Source organism: Apus apus, chromosome 22 (assembly GCF_020740795.1).
Source record: "Apus apus isolate bApuApu2 chromosome 22, bApuApu2.pri.cur, whole genome shotgun sequence".
Lineage (NCBI taxonomy): Eukaryota > Metazoa > Chordata > Aves > Apodiformes > Apodidae > Apus > Apus apus.
The window spans coordinates 4,458,384-4,484,933 of record NC_067303.1 but is presented as its reverse complement, the minus strand read 5'-3'; the positions used below and the strand labels follow the sequence as shown (position 1 = coordinate 4,484,933).

The 26,550-nt window shown below is 52.0% G+C and overlaps 1 protein-coding gene across 1 annotated transcript in view; it reads left to right on the top strand.

Moving 5' to 3' along the window:
* The window catches only part of GRIK4 (glutamate ionotropic receptor kainate type subunit 4), a 191,517-nt gene extending 165,482 nt beyond the window's left edge, over nucleotides 1–26,035 (top strand). The window contains 9 exon segments of the mRNA XM_051638644.1: nucleotides 8,331–8,444; nucleotides 14,876–14,985; nucleotides 17,398–17,571; nucleotides 17,692–17,857; nucleotides 20,333–20,558; nucleotides 22,270–22,398; nucleotides 24,695–24,813; nucleotides 25,660–25,824; nucleotides 25,826–26,035. Of these exon segments, the coding sequence (XP_051494604.1) occupies nucleotides 8,331–8,444; nucleotides 14,876–14,985; nucleotides 17,398–17,571; nucleotides 17,692–17,857; nucleotides 20,333–20,558; nucleotides 22,270–22,398; nucleotides 24,695–24,813; nucleotides 25,660–25,824; nucleotides 25,826–26,026 (1,404 nt within the window). The 3' untranslated portion in view covers nucleotides 26,027–26,035.
* Nucleotides 26,036–26,550: the final 515 nt, after the last annotated feature.

The window sequence follows — 26,550 nt, the reverse complement described above, 5'->3', positions numbered from 1 at the left end:
TTTTTTTTAGTGATAAATGTTTTAACTTTGTCTTTGCATAGAAACCATTTGTTTCTTCTGCAGCTCGAGCCTTATTTAGAAGGATTATTACTTCTGCTTCAGCTGGCAAAGCTGAAGAGAGAAGAGAAAGAGAAGAGACAAAGCTTTTTCTCTCTTAGTTATTTCTAGACCCTTTAGAGGCTTTGTAGAGGTGGTAGCAAGTTTTTGATCATTCCCAGTGACTGGCAGTGTAGGTCAAGTCAGCCAGGGCAGAGCTGGCTGTGCATGTGCTGTTGTGTTTATCCAGGGCTGCTTGGGACTCTGAGATCATTTCAGAGCCCAAGGGGTTGCTCTGCTTCCTTGACTGTCCCCAAGAGCTTTGTCCTTGGTTTCAGCCCTTTCCTCATCCCCTATCCCACTTCAGGACCACCCAAAGCAGAAGAGCCAAAAGATCCTGTGCTGGGCACGTGTTCCTCACTCAGTGGATTATTCCTTGGGCACTTTTCTCCATAAATCCTCTGTGGGCAGTTCTGGGCTCCCCACTTAAAGAAGGACAAGGAGCTACTGAAGAGAGTCCAGCACAGGGCACTGAGATGCTAGAGGGGCTGGAGCATCTGCCTGTGAGGAAAGGCTGGGAGAGCTGGGGCTGCTCAGCTGGAGAAAAGGAGGCTGAGGGGGGAGCTGATCAGTGCTGGGCAATATCTCCAGGGGGTGTCAGGAGGATGGGGCCAGACTCTTCCCAGTGGTGCCCAGGGACAGGACAAGGGGCAATGGGCACAAACTGGAGCACGGGAGGTTGGACCTGGATGTGAGAAAATCCTTCTGGACTCTGAGGGTGACAGAGCCCTGGGACAGGCTGCCCAGGGAGGCTGTGGAGTCTCCATCCCTGGAGACATTCCAAGCCTGGACGTGTTCCTGTGGGATCTGCTCTAGGGGATCCTGCTCTGGCAAGAGGGGAGTTGGACTAGATGATCTCCAGAGGTCTCTTCCAACCTCCACCCCTCTGTGATTCATACAGCCTTTAGCACAGAGAGGGGATTAGCTGGGACACAAACCTGTCACATGGACCAAAGCTCCCCAAATCCTCCCCAAAATAAAAACTCTGACCCTGATGGGCTGTCAGAAAGTGAGGTTTGGCTCATGTGCACTTAGTGCACAGGGCCAGAAGGTCAGGAAATTATCCAGCTCCATGCAAGACCTTTCCAGTGTTTGTTCTTTCTCTGCAGTGCCCCCATGGCACTGAATCTCCTACGAGCAACTCTCAGCTGCAAGGGAAAAGTGTTTCATTTTATTGCTTCTAAATTAACCAGATATTGATTTATTCTTTAGTGCTGAAAATTCTATTACAGCTAATTGTGCACTATGATATGATTGAGAAGGATGCAACATAAACATAAATTTGTTGTTGACCCAAATTCACCAGTACATTTCTTATCGACCTGCTGCAAAGCTAATTAAGACTTAAGATTTGGGGGGGGAACAGGATGACTTGGGGGATTAGTGGCAGAGCTGTAGACTCCTGTGTCTAGGTCAGCAGTCTGACTCCTTGTCACATCAAGAAGCCTGTCAACTTTGTGATCAGCTGCTGGAGGTTTGGCTTGGGAGAAATCCTTTGGAAGGACACACCTCCATTCCTTAGAGAAGGATCCCACAAACCCAGCAAGGCCGAGCTCATTGGTGTCTCTGTGCAAGCAGGGCAGGGAGAATCATAGCATCATGGAGCTATTCAGGTTGGAAAAGCCCCTTGGGATCACCAAGTCCAACCACCATCCCTACTCTACAAAGCTCTCCCCTCAACTATCTCCACCAACACCGCATCCAAACGACCCTTCAACACATCCAGGGGTGGTGACTCCACCACCTCCCTGGGCAGCCTGTTCCAGTGTCCAACCCCTCTTTTTATGAAAAAATGTTCCTAGTGTCAAGTCTAAACCTGCCCTGGTGCAGCTTGAAGCCCTTCCCTCTTGTTCTGGGGTGGCTGCACACCCTGCTGGTTCCTTGGGTGGGCAGGGCAGTAAATCCACTCTGCAGCTGGGGCAGGTTCCCCTGTCAGCCTTGCCAGCTCTGGCACAACCTGCAGCCTCCAGCTCTTTGCCTGGCACCCTACACGTGTGCTACCTGTCGCAAGCAGACAGCAAATCTTCCTGTCTCCTGTTTTGTTTCTTTGGCATCAGTTAGAGGACAACAGGGCTGGAAGAATTATTTCCTGCTCCTTCCCTCTGCTGTGCAGTCTCTGGCTTGGAGCCCCTGATGGTTCCCTGGTCTTCCCTTTCTCTCTTTCTCCAGTGCATCCTCGTGCTGAAATCAATTCACCAGTCTGATAGAAGCTGACAAATGTATTTTCAGAGCAGTGTGACAGCTTTCTGTGTGTCCTGCCATGCCTGTGTTTGCTGGCTCAGGAGCACAGAGGCTGTGCTCAGTGCCTGTGCCTCAGCTCTTGGTGCTCAGCTCCTCCCTGAGGAGATGGGCTTGTGTCTGAGAGATCCCTCAGCCACACTTCCTGAGTTTACCCAGCTTGGGAATGCCCCCGGAGAACAGAGCTGAGCTAAGAAGACATGGTATGGTTTGGTTTTGTCAGGAAGCTTTGTTGGCAGGAATCCCACTCTGCAGTTTTGCTGAAAAACCTCCGAGAAACATCCCAGTGGTGCAGCCAGGATCACTTCCCTGTCTGGTTGGGTCCCAGTGCCAGGTAACAGTCCCCTCTGCTGAGGACCTGGCCTGCTCACCCGTGGCAGGCTGCAGGGGACAGGGACAAGGCAGCCCTGGCAGGAGCATACCTCCTGCAGATTGGTGGTCTGGTTTGTGCAGCTTGTATCAGCTGCCCAGGCTTCCCTTGGTGCTGGGAACACAGCAGATCCCTGAGGGTTTCCAGGATGAGCCAATTTGGGCAAGTCTGGGGCTGGTGTAGAAGTCACGGAGTGAGGAGTAGGTGACTGGGGACAGCGAGCTCCTGCTCTTCCCCTCTGCACAGGATCATTTGGAGAGTGAGATGCTGTGGAATAACATGAGATCTTTGGTGTCTGTGACCTTGGTTCGAATCTGGCTGGGATCAGTGGTGGTCAAAGCTCTTTTCAAAATGAGGGAGATGAAGTTGTCCATCTTGTGGAAGGATCTGGCCTCAGGAGCAACGACATCAAGACCTTAAAGCTTTGGGGTGATGGCTTTTCCAGCTTCCTCCCTGGCAATGAGGTGGTACTTTACAATCAGGGACCCTCTCCCTTCAGCTGCTCCAGAGGTGGGGAATAGCAGGAAGGGGAAAGGAGGGAGAAGATACTTCCAAACTGGCAGAGTCCTGTTCTCCTCTGAGCAGTGGGTGTTGGTGTTCAGTGAGAAGAGCTGTGCGTGGGTGAAAGGAGGGAGGGGGAGTCTGTTTGCACTCTTATCACGCTGGCAAGTGTGATATGGGGGGGCTTGAGGGGGTGGGGAGTGAGGAGTGGGGAAGCAGAGAAGCGTGGGTTGTTGAGCAAACACAGTGGGGGCGTGGGCAGAGAGGTTTGCATCTCTGGGATGGTTTGGCCAAAACTGCACAGTTTTGTGTGCTGTGAGCTGGTTCAGTCTTGCTCCTTTTCCAGATGGACTGAGGGTCCCTGTTCCTGGTGCTGCAGCAGAACTGGCTTTTGCCACGGGCACAGGGGACACCTGGCACAGACTTCTGCCTCCCACCCCAGTCCAGGTGAAGAAACACGAGAGAAGGCAGATTTGAGGCTGGCATCTGCACTGGTTGCTGGCCATCCCATCCCTGAGTGTGGCTTCAGTGGAGGGCTGCAGCCTCCAGGCCTTGCAGGCTGGCACTTTGCCTGTGGCACAAATTCCCCCACGTCCTCAAAGCAAACAAACAAAAATAAAACCCCAAGCACCAGTTTTGAGTCACCCTCATCTGGCCCTGCTTTCGAATGCAAGAACATGCATCCGGGTGCACAACCTGGCTGCTGCCAGCTCCAGGGGGAGGAGCTGCACACCCCAAAATAGCTCCTCTCAGATCAGATGGGCAGCTGGAGCAGAAGCAATCAGGACATTGATCCGGTGGCCAAGTTGTACCCGTCGTGCCGTGGGACAGATCTGCAGATGCAGACTGCCCTGTCACTGCCCTGTCACTGCCCAGGGGAGCAGGGCTTCCTGCTTATTCCACAGAGCTGCACAGGTTGGAAAGCAACCTCTGGAGATCCTTTGTCCAACCCCCTGCACAAAGCAGGGTCACCTCCAGGTGCTCAGTTCTGTGTCTGGATGGGTTTCCAGTGGGGCAAAGCATCTCCAGCAGCAGTGTTGATGCCCACGGGGGTAAGAGCTGGGGGTCAGGTGGGTCCTGAAGGTTGAAAACTGATTTCAGCTTTCCAGGATGCCCTCCAAGCACAGAGCAGTGTAAGAAATAGCTTTCCCTGCCCATGGCCAGGCTGTCAGTGCTCTGTGGGCAGCCCTGGTGAGAAGAAGTCCCACCCTTGTGTCCTTCAGGCTCGTTTGACACAGAGGCAGACCCAAGCCTTGCACACTTGGACTTTCTGCCTGTTTAGACTCAGTACCTTGACAGGAGGTTGTGAATAGCTGTGGGGCTGGTCTCCCACTTGGTCCCAGTGCAGCAGAAGGCTTTGATGGGATCTGCCCAGGCTGAGGGCTGGCGCCAGGTCCCATTCATCACCATTAGCACCGAGATGAGCCTTGTCAGCATCTGCAGCGAGGAGGCGGCCGCCTCCTCTGGACTGGCAGTCCCTGCAATTTACCTCTTAAGGCTGCTTAATTGGTGTTCCCCTCCAGGAGCCTGGCTCAGCCCCTGTGTTTAACATCCTTAGCCTGTCTGCTAAGGCAGGCAGATCCCACAGTTAGTGCCAGGTGTGGTGGTGGCAGCTCCTGCTTTTGTCTCAGCCACCAGCCCACCTGGGCTTCCTCTCACCCAGCAAGTGCTTGGCCTTGTTTGAGCAGTGTTTTGTTAAAGAAGCATCTGTCTCTGGTCCCAAAATGCTCTGGGTCTTTTTCTAGGCCTATTTCATGCTGACATTCATAGCTGCAACCGCGCTGGAAAGATGAAAATGACGCAGTGTTTGCCCACTCTTCTCCCTTATCCTTTGCCTCCTGTTTTCCCTTTCCACAGGGCCCAGCTGTGGGCAGAGAGTAGAACCACAGATTAGAATCACAGAATCATTCGGGTTGGAAAAGACCTTTCAGATCATCAAGTCCAACTGTTAATCCAGCACTGCCAAGTCCACCACTAAACCACGTCCCTCAGCACCACATGGACAGGTCTTTTGAATCCCTCCAGGGGTGGTGACTCCACCACTTCCCTGGGCAACCTGTGCCAGGGCCTGACAACCCTTTTAGGCAAGAAATTGTACCTAGTATCCAATCTAAACGTTCCCTGGCACAACTTGAGGCTGTTTCTCCCTGTCCTATTGCTTGTTTCTGAGGAGAAGAAGGCTGGAGAGAGCTGCAGTTTGCAGAGCTCCTCTGTATCTCTGGCCTCAGTGGATCACAAGGAGTTTTGTGAACATCAGGAAGCAAAGTCAAAAGCATGAAAAGGATGATATTCAGGCAGAGAAATACATTGCATGCCATTCCCAGATCAAAGTTTATTACTCTCAGAAATCAGGTTTTTTAAGTTGCATGACTTCTGAGCCTGCAGAGGGAGAGAGAGGGAGCCTTTGGCAGAGCACAGCCCCAGGTAAAGCAGCGAGGAGCAGGGGCTGTGCTGCAGGGAGCTCTGGCACAGCAGGAGGCAGACCTGATAGGAGGTAGCCCTAATGCTGGCACAAGTCCTGAAGGGACAAAAGTTGACTAAGCAGGGGATGAGTGGATGGAAATCAACTCAAATGGCACGACAGGACCCTCTGGAGACAAGTAGAAGGGAGGACAAAACCTGTGTGCCAGAGGAAGAAGGCAGCTCTGGGTTTCTGCTCCGTAGGCAAAGGGAGGGGGATGGATTTGCATTATGTTTTGCGTAGGGAAGAGCAGCTTTCAAGATGTTGCTGCCTCCGTGATCTGGAAAGGTCCCAAAGGAAGGAAGCTGGGGGAATAACTGCAGCACACACAGTTCCCTGATGGCATCCATGTCCCATCCCTGAGAAGGGGGGGCAGGCGAGGGATGGTGACTTAGCTGGGTAAAGTGGGGAGTTGTGCTGCTCCTTTCAGCAGAGCCTTGATACTGGTCCCTGCTTGGGAATGGAAATGTCCTGGGAGCTTTTGCATGAAGAGCCTTTGATGTGGCATATTTCCCAGCTACTCAGTCTACGACTGTGCTGGTAGAACTGTGTTCAGTTTGGAGAACTGGGAGAAGAAAACCATTGCTAGAATAAACTGTATCTTCATGAGGGGCTTTGCTGGGAGAGCTCTGCACAGGACAGCAGTACCTGCAAACCCTTTTAAGTAGAGACAAGAGAGGTTTAGGAAGCTTTAGGCTGTTCTTGCAGATAAAATTCCTCACATGCCACATTCCATAGATGAACTGATCCCATTTTAGTAATCTGCTGCTATTTACGTAGGGCTCAACTGCTCACACACCACTTTGTGATTATTGGTGCCTTTGAAAAAACCCTGTGGGTAAATGTCTGGCTGGGCAGAAATTCTCCCAAGCTCATAATTCATTCCAGCCTGAACCTCTTAGGAATCTGCAATAGCTGCTTGAAAGCAATTGCAACAGTCTGGCCCTGGGCTTGTCCAATCAAGCAGTCCTGTCTGGACTGTGAAATATCCCAGTCTCCCTGACCCACCTTTCTGGGCTGCCCAGAACACCTTGCCTTCCTTTTCCCTTCTCTCCATCCTGCAGGCTCCAGCAGTGCTGCTCTTCCCTCCTGGAGCTCCAGCCCTTCCTCCCTGCCTGCCTTTAAATGGGCAAGTCTGCTGGGGTGGAGGTGTGGGGGAAAGACCCCCTGGCAAAGCTCTGATTAGTCCTCTTTATGGAAAATAGTGCAAGAGCAGCAGGGTCAGAGAGCATGTGTGGTGCCTTTACAACTAGTGCATGGACCCAGGGAGAGAAGATCCATATCTTGCTGGGTCTAGGGCCCTGATGGTGCTTCGACTTCTGCACAGACCTTATGAAACTTGGGGACAACAAGTGCAAAGAGTTTTTCTTGTCCTCCCCCTTCTCTTTTTCCACTTGCATAATCATCACCCTGCAAAGCAGGCAAACAAATGTATAAGGGAATGGAGGAGGTTTCATCTTTACAGAAAGCAATTACAGACATTAAAAGAGCTATAGTAATAAAAATAATATTTAAAATTCAAATCCCTTATCTATTTTACAAGGGTATTAACACTGGAAAAAATTCTTTTTATTTTCTTCCCCTTATCTCATTTGCTTTGCAAGACAATCTGGAAATTTTTGTCCAAGTTCTCTGAATTTTTTGGAAACTGATCTGCAGTTTTGGAAGTCTGGGGTTGGCAGGTTGGCAAGCTTCATGACTCAGGGCACAGGGGTAATGATGCTGCTTTGTGATGCTGTCCTACCTATGGCACTTGCAAGTAAGGGTGTTGTCTGGAAGGGAACAGCTGTGTTCAGCAGGGGCTTTGGAAGAGGGAGTTTGTATCTTCTTGCAGTGAGTACAATGATTATTTGTCTCGATGGCTTCTGTTTTGCCAGGTCTTAAAGCATTTGGGGTTGTTCAGCCTGGAGAGGAGAAGGCTCCAGGGAGACCTTAGAGCACCTTCCAGTGCCTGAAGGGGCTCCAGGAAAGCTGGGGAGGGGCTTGGGACAAGGGCAGGGAGGGAGAGGACAAGGGGGAAGGGATGAAAACTGGAAGAGGGAGATTGAGGTGAGACATGAGGAGGGAATTCTGGAGTGTGAGGGTGGTGAGAGCCTGGCCCAGGTTGCCCAGGGAAGCTGTGGCTGCCCCATCCCTGGCAGTGTTGAAGGGCAGGTTGGATGGGGCTTGGAGCAGCCTGGGCTGGTGGGAGGTGTCCCTGCCCATGCAGGGGGTTGGAACTGGATGATCTTTCAGGTCCCTTCCAACCCAAACGATTCCATGACATGATTTAATGAATAGAAATGGCAGTCGGGTTGTTAGAACAGCCCCAGGTTTTTGAGTTTTGTGTGTTTTTCCAACCTGTAAGTGTAGAGATAAAAACCCCCGGGTGAGGAAAGGAAAAGCACAGAGAATGATCTGGAGCACAAGGTGGGTTAAAGTTTGGAGTGTGCTTGAGTGAAACCACCTGGGGAAAAGGGGTTCAGGAGCACAGTCCAGACCAGTGAACCCCACCAGAAAAACCCCCGTGGTTTCCACAGAGCCTGGGTTTCTCCCTGCCCCAGGAAGATGGGGCATCCATCCTCCAGGAGCCAGTGTCTTGCATGGCCCTGGACACAGCTTTGCCTGCCCCGTGCCTTTCCCAGACTCAGGATCCTGATGTTCTCTGCTCTCCTTTCTCTCCAGAAAGCTGATCTGGCCGTGGCAGGGCTGACGATCACGGCGGAGCGGGAGAAGGTGATTGATTTCTCCAAGCCCTTCATGACTTTGGGAATCAGCATTCTCTACCGAGTGCACATGGTAAGAGCCTTATTTTATAACTGCTTATGTCCCTCCATTATTTGCATGCAATCGTGTCTGCTTATAGAAGAAAAATGAATCACTCATAAAAACAGTTTGGTTTCTTATTTAGAGGCAAATGGACTTGACCTTTGCTTCCTGCTTTTCCCTGTCATTCTGCCGTGTGTCAGCTTGGTGGGCTTGGCACTGGCCCAGGTTGCCCAGGGAAGCTGTGGCTGCCCCATCCCTGGCAGTGTTGAAGGGCAGGTTGGATGGGGCTTGGAGCAGCCTGGGCTGGTGGGAGGTGTCCCTGCCCATGCAGGGGACTGGATCTAGATGATCTTTCAGGTCCCTTCCAGCCCAAACCATTCCATGTGAATTGCTCCTTGTGCTGTCAGCAGGAAAACACTCAGGAATGTGCCCCTTGCAGCTCATCCTGCCCCTGGACAGACAACATGCACTTGGAGTGTGTCATGTTTTCTTTCTGTGCTCTGTTAGCCCTTGCTCTCCAGCAGTTGCAATGATTAGAGAAGCCACAGCAGAACAACAGATGCTGTGAAACCTGAGCGGGGAGGTGGGAAAGGGGACTGTCCCACCCCGGACACGTCTGGCAAAGGCAGTGGCCTGAAAGAGTGATTTTTAGGGTCCCTTCCAAACCTGGGTCTATGTTACTGGCACTTCTGGTGTGGCTCAGGGCACTGCCCCGGGGCAGGCAGGGCAGGGGCTGAACTCTGGAGGGACAATCATCTCCATGCCCCGTGTGGACTCTGCTTCTCTGCCCTCAGCCCTTCTCATTACCCTCCTCTCAGTTGCTCCCCCTAAAGACGAGTCTGCCCTGCAGCCCAAAGAAGGATCCTTACTCTTCCCTGCTCCCTGCCTTGTGATGGGACTCTCAGCCCCCCTTGCCCCTGCCCTGGCCATGGAGGAGTGAGAAGGGAGCAGGCAGGTGCTCAGCAACCCGCTCTGCTTGTGGCCCCACTTATGTCCTGTCTTTGCTTAGGCAACACTTGTTAATTTAAATTCTTACAGCTTCTCCTGCATTCCCATTTTCTGTTGTTCTGCCTTCTTCCTGAAGCTCAGGGGAGGACAAATTTTTCCCTGGCCCACAAGAACCAGGCAAATCCCCTTTCCCCAGTGCCACAGGAGGTGAGCTCTGGCAGCCTGGTCCTTTGGAAAAAGCATGTCATGTCATTCCCAGTCTCCAGTTTTGGAAGTGTGCTCTGTGCAGCACTGAGTGTGATGCAAATTACGGTCTTGGTTTACCCTCAGCTCAGCAACAGCAGCCAAAAGGATAAAACAACTAAAGCTGCCTCTCCCAGCCCCCTCTCAATTCACAAGGCAGTTAAGGATGCAGCGTTTGCTACAAGCATAAACAAACCTGCACATACCTCCCTCTGTGCTGAGTGGCTCCTGCCAACAACTAGTTACTAAAATCCAGCTGAAATTGTGTTTCATTTGGTGGTTGCAGAATTGAGGGTGAATGACTTAATTGATCAAAAAGGGTCAGACTCTTCAAGCTCCTGGAAATCCAGGGTAACCATCCCTTCCTTGCTACACTTGCTTTGTCACACCACCAGCTCCTCCATGGATCAGGGAGATGTTTCTGCCAGCATCTCTTGGCTGGGATTATAATTGAGTTTCTTGCTTTCTCACATGCATTTTTGACGTTTGGGGATTGAGGGCCACACGTGCTCTGCCTCCAATTTGTACCATAACCTGCAGCAAGACCCTTAACGAGGCACCATTCCCTGAACAGTGTGAGGCTGATGTCTTTCCCTCCAAAGGAAACACAGGAATATTGGTGCAGGGTTTGCATGGGATCTGCTCTGGAAGTGCAAGGCACCTGCTGCTGCCCCTGCACGAGCTGGAGATCAAAGTGCCTGACACATCTACTTAGAGCCTCAGTTCTCCAGGGCACGGACCATCTGCTGCTCATGCTGGTACCAACCCAGCCACTTTCCAGCCTGCCCTTTAGAGGCATTTACCAAACTGAGCAGGATTAATAATTACGGTCTTAAAAAGTGTCCCCTGCTGTTAGTCAGGGCTTGGTCTTCAGCTGAAGGACCCAGTTAGGACTTTGGTTAGGGGGCTTGCAAGGGGGACATAGGGCACCTCCTGGGTCAGGTCACCCTGCAGCCAGCCCTGCCATGAGGAGCAGGGGCAGCCTGGGCCCCTGCCCTCCCCTGGAGCAGGGAGGTCTCCCCAGCAGGGAAGCTTGGAGCCCCCTCTTCCCTTTCCAACACTTGGCCCCCTCTTTCTCCAGACTTTTCCTTCTTAGCTTCAGGAGAGTTTCCAAGAGCTGCGTCGCAATTAACTAATTAAACGGGTAAATATTTATTTAACAAGGAAAGGCAAGATAGCTAATTACCCTGGTTTTTTTTTTCCTTATGGATGTGTTTTGCAGACCAGTGGAAGGCAGCCCCATCTGCTCCTGTCCCCTCCCTTCCTTTCCCCATCCCAACAAACATCTCTGAGATGTCAGAAGTTGCAGCTGATGCACGTTAATCACAGCGCAGATCAGACGTAGCCTCATAAATACCCAGAAATAAATCCCTTGCTGAGGAGTTGCCTCCATGCCCTGGTCTCCTCCCAGTGTGATGACATTTTATTTTAATTTCCATGCAACTCCAGTGGCAAATGATTTCTCCTCCCCAGCCCAGGCACCACAGTGCTCTGCCTCTTATCACCCCTAACCAAAAATGGCAGCTTTAAATGGGGCTGTCATTTTTCTCAATTTCACTTGTTGTGATATAATAAACTATGGATTTCTGACATGGGGACTCTTAATAGGCTTTCTGACTTGCAGGCTGCTAAGAGAAAAAGCTTGCTTGGTTTTATTATGTTCCCAGTCAGGCCAGCTGGTGGGACCTGTGGAAAGCAGGAGATAGATGACAGGTTCTGAGCAGTCACTCTGCTTGGCAGAGGGCTGAAACCCGGGGCTCAGGGCCATTTCTGCACAGAGGGATGTTGAATTTTAGGTTTATTTGTAGCATAAACATGCTTTTGCTCACATACCTGCCTCTATAGCAGGGAACCAGGGAGTAGCTAGCACATTATTCTGGCTCATCAGCCCTGAAAGCCCTTTTTCTACCTTAAGATGAGAAGATGTAGATTTGGTGAGTGCACTGGAACAGCTGAGTTAAGGCCAAGTGAACTGAGGCTTAAAGTGTTTCTACTTGATTGCTGCAGTAGACACAGAATGGGAAGGACTGAATAAACAGCTCCTTCACTCCAGCCAGAGGAACTCAACAGCCAAGGTGGAGGAGCTGAGGGGAGCAGAGCTCCCTCGTGAGAGTCCCTGCAGCTCCTCCAGCCAGCCCTCCTGCTCACTGAAGCAGGGGTGGGAGCAACCACCAACCCCAGGTGGACCCAGGGCCATGGTACCTGTTGGCCTCTCAGTGTGGACCATCTGGTGACCCTGAATTAGGACTCTCAGCAGCCTGTGCTTCGGGTTTTGCTTATTGACTCCAGAGAAAGGACCCTGGAGAGGGAGAGATCTGGGATCTGGATCAGACGTGGCCATCCCAGAATATACATGCTTTGTGTTGGTGAGACCCAATGCACTGTGGCTATACCTAACACACATCAACATTTATGCCTTTCCAGGCTGTTTTCCTGCTTTTCTTCTGACGTAGAGGGACAGAAGAGGGTTCTCCCTTTCTAGGGACAAACATCCCTGGGGAATGCCGGGCAGGGCTGACTGCTTCTGCCAGGGGGAACAGGCAAGACTGGGTCCCTCCAGGCTGTGTGTGTGTGTGCAGGGCAGGCAGGGGTTTCTAAAGCACAGACAAACCCAGGGCCATCCCATAGAACTCCACTTTTCCTCCTCTTCCTGGATGTCCTGCACGTTCAGGCTTCCAGTCACCGACACCTGTCCAGAAAACTCCTCCTGTCTTCCTGAAAACGAAGACTTCCAAGAACCACCAGGGGAGGGTGAATGAATCTCTTCCTGCTCCCATCCGAGGATTTGCAGGAGGCCTTCATCAGGTTTTGGACATTTTGAACATTTCTGTTCCAGGAAAAATAGCTCTTCCAATTAACAAAGCTGTGCTGGGCCTGGCTAAAAATATCTGACAGTCACCAGATACTGTCGTTCCCATCTTCAAACTAGACAGATAAGAGAGAGTTTGTGCCCTCCGTGGGAACAGAGTATCTTTATTCTTATCCACAACTGTGAATGAAAAGAATATGTAGCAGCAGCCTGAAAATGACTGTAGCTGAAAAGAACCAGAACTACTACTACTGTAAAGTCACAGGAGAGAGTCATTGCCAAGCCTGAGATTTAAAGCTTCCAACGCAATTTCCTTAATGAGTGTAATTTATTGACAAACTGCCCCAGAAACATAGAGAAGACAGCAAGGCCTTAATTACAGAAAGGAACCTTGTTACAGGAGCATCTCACAAGGGAGCCTCAGCCAAGGCACTGCCAGTGTCTGGAAATCTCCTGCCAGCTCTAGGATGCTGGGCAGGGATAAGCTGCCTGGAATGATCTTGAGAAGATCCTCTTCCCTCTGCTGAGGGCAGACAGTGCCCTTCACCTTCAACTTTGCAGGTTCCCATTGCCTCATTTCATTCGGGCCACAGAGATGATGGGAGGGCTGGAGCAGCTCTGCTCTGGAGACAGGCTGGGAGAGTTGGGGTGTTGAGCCTGGAGAAGAAAAAGCTCCAGGGAGACCTTAGAGCACCTTCCAGTGCCTGAAGGGGCTCCAGGAAAGCTGGGGAGGGACTTTTGTCTTTCTCTTTCTTAGGAGGTTTAACAAGCCAGATTCTCTAAAAATGTTAATTTAGATCCTCATCTCATCTTGTCCTTGAGGATACAGGGACAGGATGTTACAGTGTGGTGGTTCTTTACCTCATGCAGGGCAGAGTTGGCTGAAGAAGGTTTCTGAGATGTTGTGGTCCAATCTGGCAACGGAAACTTAGAATATCACAGTATCCCAGATATTTTTAGTAGAAGAAGATTTTTCTGCAACAACTATTGCCTTTTCTAGCAGCAACTTAGTCTTCAGAAGAACTACCGAGACCTCGTGAAATTCATAGTTTGCATAAGATTAGGAATACTAGAATAGTAAAACAGTGGGTTTTTAATGGAGAAAGAATTTAAAGTGCTGCTGAGTCTGGGGAAGGGAAAAAAGAAGCAGCTCTGCTTCCTGGGGACTTCTGTGAAAACAGAAAATTATTCACTCTCTTTGGATTAAGCACAGCTTTAAAATCATAGAATCACAAAATGGTTTGGGTTGGAAGGGAACTGAAAGATCACCTAGATCCAACCCCCTGCATGGGCAGGGACACCTCCCACCAGCCCAATTTGCTCCAAGCCCCATCCAACCTGCCCTTCAACACTGCCAGGGATGGGGCAGCCACAGCTTCCCTGGGCAACCTGGGCCAGGCTCTCACCACCCTCACACTCCAGAATTCCCTCCTCATGTCTCACCTCAATCTCCCTCTTCCAGTTTTCATCCCTTCCCCCTTGTCCTCTCCCTCCCTGCCCTTGTCCCAAGTCCCTCCCCAGCTTTCCTGGAGCCCCCACCATGGAGATGTTGTGCTGCAGGGGAACTGGTCGTGCAGAGTCGCTGGTGGTGGGAGAAGCAGGGTCACCAAAATGGAGGGTGTTCATCTTTGGAGATACTTCTCCTAGAAATTAATCCTCCTTTGCTGAGTTTGACAAGATTTCCATGGTGGCAGTGTCCTTGTGAAAATTTACAGCACTTTAGAGAGAAGATGAACCTGTTTTTTTTTCATAGCAGGAGGCCTTACTTTTCAAGGAAAGGTGGTTTGCTGAGAAAAAAAACAGGAAATTCTGACGCATCCCAGTGATAAAAATACACCCTGTTCCCTGAGATAAAAGTAATTTCATTGAGTTTAGTAGAGAAGAAATGTTTCAAGGCTGAGGAAGGGAAACCAGAAATATTGCAAAGGTCTCTCTTTTTTTTTTTTTTTCTGCACAAAAAATAATGTTTTCCCCTTGTTCTGCTTTGTGCAAAGGATCCCACCCAGCTCTGAACCCCCTCCTGCCCATCAGGGGGGTTGTGCTGCCTGCTGGGCTGGACATGGGGGTCCAGATGGGGACAATCTCCTTGGGAGGCCCTTCAGGTGAGGGGTGCAGTGCACCCTGCCCTGGGCAGGGCACAGCCCAGGGATTGTCTCCCTTGCTCTACCAATTCACCTCTTTCTTTGCCTGGAGGAACAGAAGGGGTTGAGGTGTGGAGAAGAATTAGGCTTGGGAGATGAATCCCACGGGGGAGATGCTGCAACTTGGGCGTTTTGGTTGTGTTCAGGCTCACCTCCTTGCCCTGCAAGGCTTTTGCAAACCCCCACACCCCCTGTTTGCTGCTGCTCCCACCCCGTGCCAGCAGCGGGGCAGGCGAGGCTCTCGCTGCCCTTCGCACAACAGGCTGTTTCATTGGTGGAAGTACCAGGCGGCTCAGACACGGTTTTTCTTTCCCTTCCAGGGCCGCAAACCGGGCTACTTCTCCTTCCTGGATCCCTTTTCTCCCGGCGTCTGGCTCTTCATGCTGCTCGCCTACCTGGCTGTCAGCTGCGTCCTCTTCTTGGTGGCTCGGTAATGTCACCGCCGGAGCGTTTCCCTTCCTCGCGGTGCCATCTAGCGTCCCGCTGCCCGACCCGTGGCGGGAGGGACACGGGGACATCCCCCCGGCCACGAGCTCAGAGCGGGCAGGGCCTTTGGGGATGTCCCCTTGTCCCCCCCCGTGCCCGCGCAGAAGTGTGGCTGAGGAGCCTGGAGATGCTGCGGCAGGAGCAGCCTGGCTGGCTGGGGAGAGCGGGCACAGCAGTGGGCACCAGTGCCAGGAGCTGCGTGGGAAGGTCAAGAGGAGGTCTGGGAGTAGGGCTGGTGCTGCAGGTGGTGCTGCTCCCCATAGATCATACAGTCATGGAACGGTTTGGGTTGGAAGGGACCTGAAAGATCATCCAGTTCCAACCCCCTGCACGGGCAGGGACACCTCCCACCAGCCCAGGCTGCTCCAAGCCCCATCCAACCTGCCCTTCAACACTGCCAGGGATGGGGCAGCCACAGCTTCCCTGGGCAACCTGGGCCAGGGTCTCACCACCCTCACACTCCAGAATTCCCTCCTCATGTCTCACCTCAATCTCCCTCTTCCACTTTTAATCCCTTCCCCCTTGTCCTCTCCCTCCCTGCCCTTGTCCCAAGCCCCTCCCCAGCTTTCCTGGAGCCCCTTCAGGCACTGGAAGGTGCTCTAACATCTCCCCAGAACCCCGAGATGAGATGCTTGATCAGACAAACCAACCACTTAACTACAACAGGAGTGGGGAGGCTGGGAGGTGCCCGCAAATACCTTCAGAGATATCGACACGAATTCCTGTCGTGGTGCTTGGCTCCTCTGGCCCTGTAAAACCCAGTGCGTGCAAAAGAAGAAAGTTCATTAATATCTTTCAACAGCCTTTTGATTGATGGACAGGGCCTCACTTGACAGCTCTCAGCTCCTTTTCCCTATGACTAATTTAAATCAGCCTTAAATTACCTTCCTGTGTGCTTCTCTGCAGCTTGTCTCGTGCTGAGGCCCAGGGCTCGTGCTCCATTGCTGGTTGCCCTGACCTCCTAACAAACCACTTATGCTTGGTGGCATAGATGGGCCTTTCCAGAGGCAGCTGGACTGTGTCCTGGCAGTGTGTGTACCAAAGATCTGCTTGGGGCTGAAGACTGTTTGGGGACACTCCTCATACCCCCTTCTCCCTGTGCTGTCGCTCAGTCCCTGAGCATGGCTGAGGTTGCCATCCTGACAGGGCTTTAATAGCTTCTTGGAATACCATTGGAGCTTCAGAAACCTAGTTCTGAAGGAACCATTGAATAATGCAGGCTGGTGCTCTCTGCAGATGTGAGATTGGATGCCCCTTTAGCCCCCTCTTCATGTTTTAAACATGATCCTCCAAAAAGGTGATATTTCCATGGCTGCTGGAGATGGAGGCTTGGATGCTGCTCTCTGCCTTGCTCAGGAGCAAGGAGATTTTTCACTCTGTGAATTGCAGAAGGCTCTCCCAGAGCAGTATTTTTGACTGCTGGTGCTTGATCTAACCAGAGAAAGCCTTTAAGAAGTGACCTGTGTGCCTCACCAGCCTCACAGTGAGGCAGGAGGTGCAGAAAGGAAACAAAACACCTCATTTTGGTTCAACCCGCAGAGCCCTGGGGATATTGGCAGCACCCCCAAAATGACCCTCCCAGACACCAGCTTTATTAACTGTTAGCAATATAATGACCTGCAGCAGAGGGAATAGAAGACTCCTTAGCAACCAGGGAACTGAGGGTGGGACAAAGCAAAAACAAGGAGCTGGGCTGCAGTCACTGGAGTGAGATGCTGTCAGCTATTCCAGATTCCCACCTCTGTCCTGTCCCTGTGAGTGCTGAAAGTCTGTGACGCTCTGAAACACCAGCACTTGGTTTCAAACTACACCCAGCACCTACACCTGCAACCAGACCTTCTCAGAGCAACCGTTTGCACATGTCCAGTTATTTTTCTTGATGGTGTCAAGCAGTCAGGTCTCACGGGACTTTTGAAGCTCCTGTTGCTGGGCATCATCCTCCAGCAGGGGAAAAGCCAATTATGTTTAATTTCGACTTCACATCCAGTCTGTAGCACACCTGGAATTGTTGCTGTGGTTGTCCATGGTATGAACAGTTTGCACACAGAGCTCCAGCCTCCCCACAGCTGGATTTTCAGCAGAGCCTCTCAAAACTTTTGCAAATCTTTACAAGAAAAGCCTCTGGCTGCTGGGTCTTGGAGCAAGCATCTCACACAGCTCTGAGCCCTGGGCATCAATTGACAGCAAAGAGTTTCCTCCTTAGAAAAATCTGCCTCTGGGAGAGTTAGGGCTTCACAGGTTTTCTTTTTGGGTTTATTTTTTGGTTGTGTTTTTGGGTGGGTTTTTTTGCTGCTTTTCTCCAAAGCTCCCCATTTCCCAGTGAATTACCTCAGCTGCCTGTTTCTTGTCATTCTAGGCTGACACCATACGAGTGGTACAGCCCCCACCCCTGCTCTCAAGGCAGATGCAATCTCCTGGTCAACCAGTACTCCCTGGGCAACAGCCTGTGGTTTCCAGTTGGGGGATTCATGCAACAAGGCTCCACCATTGCCCCCCAGGCACTATCCACACGCTGTGTCAGTGGAGTGTGGTAAGGAGCTCAGCCCTCCTCTTCAGGAAGGCTTCTCTGGGGGTCTGTCCTGGGGGGCAGCAACCAGATGCAGGCCATGTGGAGATCTCAGGTCCCTGTCTTTGCTTCCCCTCTCCCTAGGTGGGCGTTCACCTTGATCATCATCTCCTCCTACACAGCCAACCTGGCAGCCTTCCTCACGGTGCAGCGCATGGATGTCCCCATCGAGTCTGTAGATGACCTGGCTGACCAGACAGCCATCGAGTATGGCACCATCCATGGTGGCTCCAGCATGACCTTCTTCCAAGTAAACCCCATGCTTTTGCTAACTGGGGCATGGGGGCACCCTTTGATCAGATTTGGATGTCACCCTGTTCCGTTCCAGTTTCTGGCACGGAGGGGAGAGACCTCTGACTGCTGGGTTGCACGGGACCGGGCTATATCCAGAGTGGGTGATGGTGGGATGGATGGTGGGGAAGCATGGCAGAGGACAGGGAAGGCAGGGTTGTGTAACACAGCAGCTGGCATGCTCTTGGGGTGCTGGATGAACGGAATCATAGAATGGTTTGGGTTGGAAGGGACCTTCAAGACCATCCAGATCCAACCCCCTGCACGGGCAGGGACACCTCCCACCAGCCCAGGCTGCTCCAAGCCCCATCCAACCTGCCCTTCAACACCCCCAGGGATGGGGCAGCCACAGCTTCCCTGGGCAACCTGGGCCAGGCTCTCACCACCCTCACACTAAAAAATTCAAGACCTAAAGATGCTGACCGGGGTCAGCAACTTCACACTGGGAGTGTCACCAGGTGGGTCTGCAGCAGATGAGCATTTGCACTCAGATTTCTGCTGGTCTCTCTGCTTTTTTGGTGTGATCTGAGCTTTCACATGAGAGTCCCTCAGGTTGGGTAAGCAGAGCAACATCAGCACAGCCCAGGCAGGCTGCAGCATCTGTGAAAGTGCCAAAGGCTGCATGTGGTCAGTGAAAACAAGCTAAGTCAAGTGGATGCAAACTCCTGCACAACATTTAGCCCAGTTTAATTTTTTGTCTTTCCTGCTCTATTCAGAAGGGAAAGAAGTGAGTGACTCTTTTCTGCAGTGTTCTGAATGTACAATGAGGTGCGTGAGGATTATTTATTTATTACTTGTTGAAATTTCAAGAGGAGAGGAAGCTTTTCTCACTTTTATTTTTCTCTCCTCCCTCTCTGAGTCTGAACTGAATTGGGAAATCTCCCGAGCCAGCCGGAGCTTTTTATCCAAACTTTGCACTCTTCAGGGGTTTGGCAAAAAGCTGCTTTTAAGCAGAATGTTACATCTAAAATGAGCTGAGCAGAGCCCAAGTGACTGAGGTGGTTGTGTGCAAGGCACTGGGTTCCTTTCAGGGAGGCTTTCAAGTTTAAAACCCTGGTGGGTGCTGGAGTCGCTGGTATCAGAGAAGAAACTGGTAGAAGGTGCTTTGGTCCCGTTTGTAGGTCTAAACTGTGCTGGGATCTGTTTGCCTCTGGTGTAAGGATGGTGGGTCAATGGCAGGGATGGATTGAGCAGGCATGGCTGGGGCTGTTGTCACCACCCCTCGGCTCCTGGCTCCACTGCTAGAGCTCTTGGTCTTATCCTGGCAGCAGCTTCCCCTGACACCAGCACCCAGGGCTGAGGTTTGAACGTGCAAGAAATCAGGAGCAAACACACACCCTGTTTGTCTGTGCCTTGCCCAGGTGACTGCACCCAGAGGACAGAGCTGCTCAGAGGGCACAGATTCCCTGCCAGCCACAGAAAAGGAGCCTTTGGAAGTGGGGTGGCAGGAGAGCCTGGCAGCACATCACCTCCCTGCTGCAGTGACCAGGCAGGGAGATGAGGAAGGGATCCCATGTGCTGCAGGAACGCCAGGGTGAGGGGAAAGAGGCAGGTTCAGGAGCTCCTGATGGAGACCAGAGTGTGGTCAGAAGGCCAGGGCCTTCCTCAGGGTGCTGGTGTCTGGTGATGGTGCTGGTGAACAGCACAAGGTTACAGTGACAGACAACAGGCTGTGAGCTGTGCAGGGAGCGGTCGGTGGCTTCAATCAGCTTTTTCTTCTGGCTTGTGTGTGTGTGTTTGATACACTGTTACAGAAACTGTATTTTTCTGTAATTGAATTTATGCAAAGAGCTTTGCTGGAACCTATTGGCATTAGGTATGCATTTCATGCCCAGCTTTGCCAACAAAGTCTCAAATTCACCCAGATATTTGGGCCTCTAAATCTCATTGGAATAAATGGAGGTTAGGCATCTGAATCTGTTATGATTCTGGCACCAAATCTGCTTTGACTGCTTTCCCTGTTGTGACCTTTTCATTGTGAGCTCTAATTTGGGGGGTTACGCTACAGGAAGATGCTCCATTTTCATAGAATCACCGACTGGTTTGGGTTGGAAGGGACCTGAAAGATCATCTAGATACAGCCTCCATGAATGGACAGGGACACCTCCCACCAGCCCAGGTTGCTCCAAGCCCCATCCAACCTGCCCTTCAACACTGCCAGGGATGGGGCAGCCACAGCTTCCCTGGGCAACCTGGGCCAGGGTCTCCCCACCCTCACACTCCAGAACTTCTTCATAATGTCCTTGCCTTCTTTCTCCTGCAGAACTCCCACTTGGAATAACTGGAAGTTAGGCATCCAAATCCTTTCTGCCTCTGGCACCAAATCTGCTGCGACTCCTTTTCCCTGTTGTGCCCTTTTCAAAGTGATGCCTAATTCTGGGGGCCAGGGCGTGATGCTCCCACCTTAGGCTCCCTTGCCTCCTTCCTCCTGCAGAACTCCCGCTACCAGACCTACCAGCGGATGTGGAACTACATGTACTCCAAGCAGCCCAGTGTCTTTGTGAAGAGCACAGAGGAAGGGATAGCTCGGGTGCTGAACTCCAACTACGCCTTCCTGCTGGAGTCCACCATGAACGAGTATTATCGGCAGCGCAATTGCAACCTCACGCAGGTCGGGGGCCTTCTGGACACCAAGGGCTACGGGATTGGCATGCCCGTCGGTAGGCAGTGAAGACCAATTCTAGTCCTTCTCAGCTGTCCTGCAGAGGAGCCCAGCGTTCCTGAAAGGCTGAACCAGCTCTAGAGCCAGCCTCACGTTTCACAGCCCCCTGCCCAGGGTCGTCGTTTTGTTTTGGCTTTTGATCTCGGGAGGAAAATCGAGCAGGTTGGAAACGGCCCGAGGGGCTCAGAGCCAGATGGATGAGACCCTGCTCTGGTCCAGAGCCCTGTGACACGTGACTGTGGCTCTCGAAATAATTCATGTGAAAGATGTTTCAAACTTGCTGCTTCTTTTCTGCATACGTGCTCTTTGCTGGCTGTTTCCCTTTTGAACCCCTGCTTTTGAATTGTGTTGTGCCCCTTGTTTTATAGAACCATAGAATGGGTTGGGTTGGAAGGGACCTTAAAGATCATCAGGTTCCAACCCCCTGCATGGGCAGGGACACCTCCCACTAGACCAGTCTGCTCCAAGCCCCATCCAACCTGCCCTTCAGCACCTCCAGGGATGGGGCAGCCACAACCTCCCTGGGCAACCTGGGCCAGTGCCTTCCTACCCTCATGGTGGAGAATTTCTGCCTAATATCTAACCTAAATCTCCCCTCGTCCAGTTTAGAACCACTACCCCTTGTCCTATCACCACCCTCTCTAGTGAACAGTCTCTCCCCACCTTTCCTGTAGGCCCCCTTTAGGTTTTATCTCCAAAGTGCTGTGAAAGGAATGCTGTCTAGCTTCTAGGACAAGTGTCTTAAGACCTGATGGCTCTTAAAAGTCCAGGACAGAGAACTGAGCGCTTCAGTGGTGATATCAGCTAATAATCAGGTTTAACAAATGCAGGGGTTTTGTCTTTCAAATCTGAGAGCTGGCAGGAGAACATCATCTCCCAGGGCAGCACAGAAAAAGGATGTAGTAGTTGTTATTCCAAGCAATCGACTGATCTTTTGGGAAAGCTTGTTCCTGACCTTTAAGCACCTGCACTCAGCAGTACACAGTTAAGGTGACTTGCATAAGAACTGTCACACAAACAGTCCCTCTAGTTCAGCTGACATGCATAAGCTTGTAAAGTCACAGTAACCTGATCGTGAGTACAAATCCTCACTTTCAGGGCTGAATTTGTTCTGACATTGTCTTGTTAAACAGTGAAACTGTAGCAGATAAGAAGAGCAGAGAGCTGCTGGCTGGGACAATAGTGCAGAGTTACCAGGGGAAGCGTGGTCTTTCCCACGGCCCTTCTTGGGGATCTCTGGTTGGAGACATCAGCAGGACTGCAGCAGAGCTCGTTTCTGAGCACAGGAGAGACCCTCCTGCACCACCCTGCAGGCTGAACTTGCTGTTGCACCGGTCGGAGGGAAGGAGTGTTAGAGCAAGGTTGAAGCTGGAGGCAGATGAGAGGAGAGGGAGCTCAGTGCTCTGGAGGAGCAGGGGGGTGGTGCTGAACTGCCTGTTCAGACCCTGCCCCTGAAGCCAAAGCTTCCCCTTGTCATGGGCCTCTTTCAATGGCCTGTGTGGGTCTTGGTGGACAGGAGAAGTTACCAGCTGCAAGGGATGTTAACAGTTGACAGCCCCAGCAGGGAGGCTGCAGGTTTCAAGAGCTCACACGGACTGAAGTCCCTTCCAAACCCTTCAGAGATGAGTGTTTCTAGTTGGTGGTGGGGATGATGGGGTGGCCAGGCAGGTTGGGGTGGTCCCTTTACCACGTCCCTCTTGGCCTTGCAGGCTCCGTGTTCCGTGACGAGTTTGACCTGGCCATCCTGCAGCTGCAGGAGAACAACCGCCTGGAGATCCTGAAGAGGAAGTGGTGGGAAGGAGGCAAGTGTCCCAAAGAGGAGGACCACAGAGCCAAGGGTAAGACGTGCTGCTCTCCCATAGCCTGCAGAAGGGACCAGGCAGCAGAAGCACCCTTGCCAGCAGTGCAAGGACGAAGGTCCATCTGCACATGAGACCTGCCAGGTTGATCTGCCCAGGAATTTGTTGTTTCCCCTTCTTCTGACCCGAGTTTCCTTCCTTTGCAATTCAAGGAGAAAGCCAAACTGCTCTGCTGTGCCTCATGCTGTGTGTTTTTGCCTGGGGCAACGAGAGCAGGAACAAGCAAATGACAAATATTGGAGGCATATGGAGGGTAAATTAGCTTCTAATGAATGTCTGCAGCATTACATGGGAAAATGGATGGCTAAAGGGATCAGACCCAAAGGCTGAGTTCCTTCAAGGGAGATGGATTCCCACCACAGGCCCACTGGTTAATGGCTCCAAGTGAAAGAGCCTTTTAAACAACCAAGGGGAAGGGACACAAGGACTTTATTAGTACATCTGTAAACTGAGGAGCAAATTCTTTTGGGTAATGCTATGCAAATTGCCATCAAAGCTACCACATTAGGCTGATGTCCCAGCGTGAGAGCAGTTGCCAGCTTAGGCAGTTCCTGCATTTTTTAGTTTTGGCAGTCACCCCTGTCCTCAGCAGGTGTTTTCTGGGAGGCCAGCAGGTCCCCCAGTTGAAAGGACAGTCTTCTGACCTTCCTGAGCACAGAGGCAGAGAGAAAAGCTTAGTCCATGGTAGCTCTTCTGTTTTCCTGGCACTGGAGCAGGTGTAGGTGTGTGTCTGTGCTCTTTGTGAACTGGGCTGGATGGGAAGCAGGTTCCTGGCTTGTTTCTGGCTCTACCCAGAGCACCCTGTGACCCTGGACAAATGTTTCTGCTGTTTTGTGCCCTCTGTTGTGCTTCACTTCCTCATTTGGGGAAATCAAGAAGGCTGTAGCCTGCTGGGATGTGTATATGGAGGAAGGAAACCCCTCTTGGATGAGCTTGGGAATGGGTGTCTGGGGTGGCACCCAGGTTGAACAATGTAGAGTGAGGTACTGGCCCTAAATTCAAAATTGAGAGCTGCTGGGAGGAGAAGATGGCCTTAATCTTGGGTCTAAACTGTGATTATGGGCTATGTTTTCTGCCCAGCAGTGGAAAACATCTCTGCAAAGGGCTGATTTACAGAGTCACTAGATTGCTGCTGAGCCAGTGCCAAAAGGATGACGAGGAGGAGGGAGAAATGTGACCTCCTAAGTTTCAGAACAAAACAGGTCAGCAATTTACAAGGATTTTGGTGAGATTTTATGTCTAAAAGCCAAGCAGAGATTAAGTCAATAAATCATTGATTCTCGCACTTTGATTTAATGTTACAGAGGGGAGAGGAAGATTTTTATAGATGTTCTTGTTGAGTAATGGCCTCATATAGTCACCTCCCTGCAAAGCACCACATGCTTTTTAGTAATCAATCCTCTCAGGGGTCCAGGCTGTGGAGGACAGGGCTGGCATCTGCCCTGGGTGGCATTTAGTCCCTCCCAAGGTGAAGCTGTCCCCATGTCTGGTGTTTGCCCCAGGGTGGCTGAATGGCTCCTGTGACCAGTAGAGATGCAATCATCCCCTTGTCAGCAAGTTGTCCAAGGGAGGTGAGCTAAACCACCCCACGGAAGAGGCTGTTTCCATCTCATGGGCCAGAGGTTGCTGGGCAGAGAGCACCCAACCCACAGCCAGGTGCCCCTGGGTGGCAGGGACCCCGTTTGGTCACCATATAGTGTGAAGCACTGTTGGGTCCTGGTGTTGTTTGGACCCTCTCCTTGCTGCTGCAACACAAGCAGCTCTAATCATTTCTCACCAGCGTTTTGAAATGCAATCAAAGGAGCTTTGCTTGGTGCCAGCTTCCTTCAAAGCCCCTTCTTGTCTCCTTCATCTCAGCTTCTTTAAGTAGATTGCTCATCTCCCTTCGCAGAGTTCAAAGCCTGAGCTGGGTGAATAATTTGCAGGGATTAATGTGCCCCATTGATCTCTAATTTATGACATTATTTTTTTTTTTCCCCCTTCCTGTTTTCGGTGTGTCCACAAATTGCTTTGTACTCCCTCCCAATGGACTTGCAGTTTATCTGCAAAATCATCATTTCTGAGGACACTTCTTCGATCGGGCAGTTATTGCAAGTCACTCAGTTTGCTATCAGAGCCATTAATAGGACAGTGCTACGTCCTTTTGGTCCCTGACTGGGGACATGCCATGCCAACCAACCCGGAGTTTAAAGGGGTTGAGATGTCTGGGCAGTGATGCTTGAAGTTTATGTCGTGTCTGCCCCTCCACAGCATTGTCTCTTCTGCTTTCTTTTAGGCCTGGGAATGGAGAATATTGGTGGAATCTTTGTGGTTCTCATCTGTGGCTTAATCGTAGCGATTTTTATGGCCATGCTGGAGTTTTTGTGGAGCCTTCGTCACTCTGAACAGTCAGAGGTAGGACCTAAAAGTGTCCTGAGGGGATGTGTGTTTATTGCTATCAGTGAGGTGCTCCCCTGGAGCAAATAACACACTGAGGTGGGAGTTCCTAGAAACGAGACCTGAAAGGCAGGAGAAGGCTGAGTGCCTTGGCTAGGGTCTAAAGTGCACAAGCTCCTCATGCATTCCTGCCAAGATTGAGCCTGTAGGGATGTTCCAAGGGCTGAAGGATGTGTACAACGTCCAGGTGCCTTTCCTGGGGATGGGAGCACCTGAGGATTTCTTCCTGCCATAGCTCTGGGGAGACTGAGGGGGGATCTGATCAGTGCTGGTCAATATCTCCAGGGGGTGTCAGGAGGATGGGCCAGACTCTGCTCAGGGGTGTCCAGGGACAGGACAAGGGGCAATGGGCACAAACTGGAGCACAGGAGGTTGGACCTGGATGTGAGAAAATCCTTCTGGACTCTGAGGGTACCAGAGGCCTGGGACAGGCTGCCCAGGGAGGCTGTGGAGTCTCCATCCCTGGGGACATTCCAAGCCTGGACGTGTTCCTGTGGGATCTGCTCTAGGGGATCCTGCTCTGGCAGGGGGGTTGGACTAGATGATCTCCAGAGGTCCCTTCCAACCCCCCACCCCTCTGTGATTCTGTGTGTTGATCTGGGGATCCAGAACACAGGGGTGTCTCTGGCAAGAGGGAGAATCCGTTGTGCTAAATCAAGCACGGATATCCAGGCACTGGCTGGGAAATCCAGCGGCCAGCTGAGCGCCCGAGTCCGTAAGGCTTTGGCATCAGGATCCAGAGCAGCTGCGGGGCTGCTGTGCTGGCAGCTGAGGTGAGCAGTACGTCTCGGGTGTGCCTTCTAGGTGTCGGTGTGCCAGGAAATGGTGACAGAGCTGCGCAGCATCATTCTCTGCCAGGACAGTTTCCAGCCCCGTCGGAGGCGAGGGGGAGCGATTCGGACTCGCCCCGTCCCCCCGGAGGAGCGCCGAGCCCGCAGCACAGCCACGCTCAGCAACGGGAAGCTGTGCGGGGGGGGGAGAACCAGACCCCCTGGCACAAAGACTGGCCCAAGAAGCTGCCCTGGTTGCCCGGGGGTGCACGCACATCCGCGTGTGCCCCGAGTGCCGCAGGTTCCAGGGGCTCCGGGCGCGACCGGCGACGGGCTCGCCTGCCCAGAGCGAGGAGAGCTTGGATTGGGAGAAGACCACCAACAGCAGCGAGCCCGAGTAACGCTGGGGCCAAAGGGGGGGGAGCTGGGGTGGGCCGAGAGGGTCCTGTTCCATTTTACAGAACACGGACTTGTGCAACGTCAACTCGTTTTTTTTTTGTTTTGGTTTGATTTTATTTTTTTATATAAATCAAAAGCAGTTAACCCAGCTTCTCCAGAGCGAGGTGGCCCTGGGGGCTGAGAAGCTGGCCTGGCCAGAGGGACAGCTTTGGTTCCAGTGTCCCAGAGGACACGGGGCTCCCCAGCACCTGGAGCAGCAGGAGCGAGCTCCTCCAGCTGGCCCGGACCCAGCAGTGGTCTCCGTGCCACCAAGTGGCTCCCCAGGCAAGAAGGAGGGCTGTGGTGGGCAACTGGTGGAGCAGATACCGCCCACCCAGGGGCGAGAGTGGTTCTCTTTGGGACCTCACCACCACAGGAGAGAGGATGCTGGCCCCATCTCCCCGTCACGTAGACTTACTGGGGGATGCTCTCAAAGGGTGGGGTGGGTGGGGGATCTTTTTTTATTTGACGTGGGTGAGGGATGGGA